At 29.9% G+C, this 4,486-nt stretch overlaps 1 protein-coding gene across 1 annotated transcript; it reads left to right on the plus strand.

The window, feature by feature from the left end:
* Nucleotides 1-327: 327 nt before the first annotated feature.
* Nucleotides 328-4,096, plus strand: LOC123893829 (zinc finger protein WIP2-like). The gene is made up of 2 exons (XM_045943636.1): nucleotides 328-949; nucleotides 3,365-4,096. The coding sequence occupies exons 1-2, from the start codon at nucleotides 350-352 to the stop codon at nucleotides 3,800-3,802; spliced, it is 1,038 nt and encodes a 345-aa protein (XP_045799592.1). The 5' UTR covers nucleotides 328-349; the 3' UTR covers nucleotides 3,803-4,096.
* Nucleotides 4,097-4,486: the final 390 nt, after the last annotated feature.

The following is a 4,486-nucleotide window of genomic DNA, read 5'->3' on the forward strand; positions in this document are numbered from 1 at the left end:
ATATATATATTTCCTCCGGCCTTATTTATAAGCAAAAGTCAACAAATTTTTTTTGGCTTAAATATAAGCAAAAGTTACCAAATTCAACTATATTAAACGCTATTGTTCCTAAAATACCTCTCATTAATTGTCTACTTTTTAAGATGATTGCATATTCCCAAGATAAATTTAATATATTATAAATGATAGTTTAGTAAATACAACAAATTTCTTAATAAGTGTGAAATGTGAGAATTTGGCTTATAAAAAAGGCCAGAGTAATATATATAATTATTTATATATCATCTAAAAAGAAACTTATATATAAATCATAACCATATAGCCTTTACAACATCAAACATTGATCACTATGACAGATCCTCAATCTAACTTTTTTGATGAATGGTTCAACTTCATGCTCCTCCACCCTCATAATCATAATCATAATCAATACTCTTCTTCTTCTTCTTCTAGTCAACAAACCAATAACATGTTTGATATTCAATCTCATAATCAACCCTCATCATCTCCCTTAACCATAAATCCTCCTTCTCCTCCTCTTAGAGAAGCTCTTCCTCTCATTAACAAATTAAGTCTCATAAATCATAATCATCAACAACAACAACAAAATGAACCCTCAAACACAACAATAGAACAAGAAGAATACAAAAGAATATTGGAAAGGCATGGTGATGACGATGTTGGTGATGAAAGTGTTACTTTTTCCCTACAAATAGGCCTTCCTAGAATGAATAGTAGTTCTTCTTCTTCTGATCTTGGAACAAGGATGGTCTCAAATTGTATACAAATGGCTGAAAAAGAAGAAACTAATATGATTTCTGAAAACCCTTTAGATAAATTGAACAAGGGTCAGTATTGGATTCCAACACCTTCTCAAATTCTCATTGGTCCTACACAATTTTCATGTCCTGTGTGCTCTAAAACTTTCAATAGATACAACAATCTTCAGGTACTATTACTACCACATTTAGTGTATGTTTGATTTTGCGTTGAATTATTGTTTCTAAAGCAATTTCACTGTTAAGAGTACAATCTACTAATAGTTCCTTCTAGCTAGACACGTGATTGAAAGGAGTTCCACCGTCAAAACGAAGATAGATTTTTCGTATGAATTGTCGGCCAGTTAGGCAAAATCACAGTTCCACTGTAATTTTAATAAAAGTATAAAGTGCAGCACCGTAGTCTTTGTCAAAATTGCAAACATTCATCACCTTGATTCAACCTTACTCATCGCAAATCCAAACATACACTTGGATCCTGAAAACTAAGCTTTTAATATTATTATTATTTTTTTCTATTTTATCTTGTTCTCTTTATAATTGTTTTCCTCTAAATTTCAGCTTATTTTTTTGCATTAATAGAGATGTGAATTTTGAAGTTTACTTTCTTCTTATCTATATGTATGTGTAACATCAATCATTATGGTTGTTCTTTCTTTTGCATTGTGTTTTTTAATTTTTCTTCATAATTTCATATATTTAAACTTGAGTACTGTTTGATCTCAGACTCATCTGAGAAAAAAAAAACTCTTTGATTATTCAGCTTTTATATCACCTAAAACACAGTACTGTAAATAAGTTAAAAAATTTTTATTAATACTATTACTAATAATGTTTCTTTCAGAATTCAGATTTAGTCCGAAAGACTGGCCTGACTTTCTATATAGTACTTAGAAAACATTAATTTTTTGAACTGCAAAAAGATTTATACTATATTGATTCTTGATAATAGAAAACATATTACTAATAGTTATGTGTTAGATAAAATCACAGTTGGAAACAATTGAAGCATGTATAGTTAAAAAAAACTTGAAGCAATTGAAGAGATAGAGATAAATTATACAATTTTAGGCTAGAAAAGCTCAACAAACTCGAGGAACATTTTAGGCTAGAAAAAAGCAATAAACAAAACAAACTAAGGGATATAAACCCACATGAGTAGGAAAAGTACAAATAGTACTCGCCAAAAAACGGACAAGATCGATTCAGAGCCTATAAATACCAACAAAAAACCTAACTAGCAATACAATCTAAGGGATATTTACACCATTCATAGAATAAGCATGGGGCCTTAATCTTCTTTGCAACCAACCATTTCCATGAAGTAATTTGAATTTTGTCAAATAACACTTCCGCATCCACCTCTTTTGACAAAAAGATCTTATCATTCCTAGCGCGCCAAAGTATCCAAACCACCGCACCGAAAGAATACCTTTAGGTCCTTGTTTCCCTTTCCTACACCCCTTGAGAAAGCTTTCACACAAAGAGGATAAGGTTGCCGGCACCATTGATACTACACCAAACCACCTATGGACCAATGACCACACGGCCCAAGAAGATGATTTTCCGATAATCTTAATTTCCCTTTCTGCAAGACTTTGGTTTTTGCATAATTTCCAAATTTGCAATAATAATGTTATTTTAGATGATAATAATTGAAAAAAAAATACACAATTATGGTAACATCAAATCTAAATCTAAAAAAAATAATTTACATGCACTTAGACTTAATCATCAAAACTAAGCTTTTATTTTTCTATTCTTTTTTTCTCTTTGCTTCTATTTTATCTTGTTTTCATTTCACCTTATTTGTTTTGCAATAATAAAGATGTATTGTAAAGCTTACTTTCTCCTTATTTATATGTGTATATGTCTAACCTAAATCATTATGGTTGTTCTTTCTATATCCATTTTGCATGGTGTTTTTTTTTTAAAAAAATTCTTAATTTATTTGAGTACTACTTGATCTCAGACTCAGCAGTCTACACTTTTAATAAGTTTTGTTTTCTATTAAAAACTTAAACTATTCTTTCAACAAGCCTCCTATTATTATGTTTTTATGTCACCTAGAACGCTGTGTTGCACCAGTACTGTAAATCAATGAAAATAAATTATTAATTCAGATGTTTCTCATCAGAAAGACTGAATTAAACTTTCAATTTTTCCAAAGCACTTCTTATATAGTACTAGAAAACATAATACTTTTTTTTTACCTTGCAAAAGTATTTATACCATATTGATCATAGTAGAAAACATATTATTGATATAGTTATGTGTATGATAAAATCATAGTTGGAAATAATTAAAGTATACTGAAAATTAATGAAAAGAAATTATCAATACTATCACTAACAATGTTTCTTCTTTCAGATGTTTCTCATTAGAAAGACTGAACTAAACTTCCAACTTTTCAAAAGCACTTCCTATATAGTACTGGAAAACATAATATTTTTTCATGGTTTAATTTTGTGACGAGAAAATTAAAGAGGGGTCTTATTTTTCCATCACTAATTTTTTTTTTCATTAATTTTATTTTTTTAGTAGTTAATTGAAGGTATTTCTTTAATTTATATATGGATTTTCAGATGCATATGTGGGGACATGGATCTCAATACAGAAAAGGACCAGATTCTCTAAAAGGAACACAACCAACAGCAATGTTAAGGCTTCCATGTTTTTGTTGTGCACAAGGTTGCAAGCACAACATTGATCACCCTAGAGCAAAGCCTCTTAAAGATTTTAGAACTCTTCAAACACATTATAAGAGAAAGCATGGTATTAAACCTTATTTGTGTAGAAAATGTGGCAAATCATTTGCAGTGAAAGGTGATTGGAGAACACATGAGAAGAATTGTGGCAAAATATGGTATTGTTTATGTGGTTCAGATTTTAAACATAAAAGGTCCCTTAAAGATCATATTAAAGCTTTTGGTTACGGTCATGGTGCTTTTGGTATTGATTGCTTGCAAGAAGAAGATGAAGCTGGTTCAGAAATTGAACATGACGGTGGAAGTTCAATGTGAAAAAAGTTGATGTGATGGATTCTTATCCAGATTCACATACATTCTACAAAGCGCGAATACAGGTCGAGATAATAATTTGAAAAAATAAAATAATTAAATGTAATCAAATGTGTCGATGTCGAACACCGACACATGTTAAATACTGAACACGTTCAATCTGATATGTGAGTGCTATATATATATATAGCATATATGTAATAATTATGTTGTATATATAAATGAGTTTCTTTGTTTGTTGATGTTTTTGTTGTGTTTCTTGTTTATACTTTATGATGTAGTACTCATCAACTTCAATATATTGTGTACTATTTTGATTTTTTATTATGAATTTTAGTTCCTTCTAGAATAAAATCATCAACAACATTTAGACACATGAAAAGAATCAAGAGGTTACGCTATGGAATGATTTTCAGTCACAACTTTAAGGTGTGGGTGAACTACTGTTTCGCTTGCTAGACGTGTACAAGTATACACAGTCAATTGCAGAAAAGTAATAAGATAAAGTATCGTTCCCACAAGGATTGCGAGTGGAACTTAATTTCAATGCCTATTCAGTCAATTCTTAACTTATGAGCATAAAGGTAACAAAATATCATTTTGGGTTTTTATAACAAAGAAATATAAATAACAATAATGAAAATAGGTTTTGATGACAAGAGTTTGAAAGTGTTGGAATCAATGATC

Source organism: Trifolium pratense, linkage group LG7, assembly GCF_020283565.1.
Source record: "Trifolium pratense cultivar HEN17-A07 linkage group LG7, ARS_RC_1.1, whole genome shotgun sequence".
Classification (NCBI taxonomy): domain Eukaryota; kingdom Viridiplantae; phylum Streptophyta; class Magnoliopsida; order Fabales; family Fabaceae; genus Trifolium; species Trifolium pratense.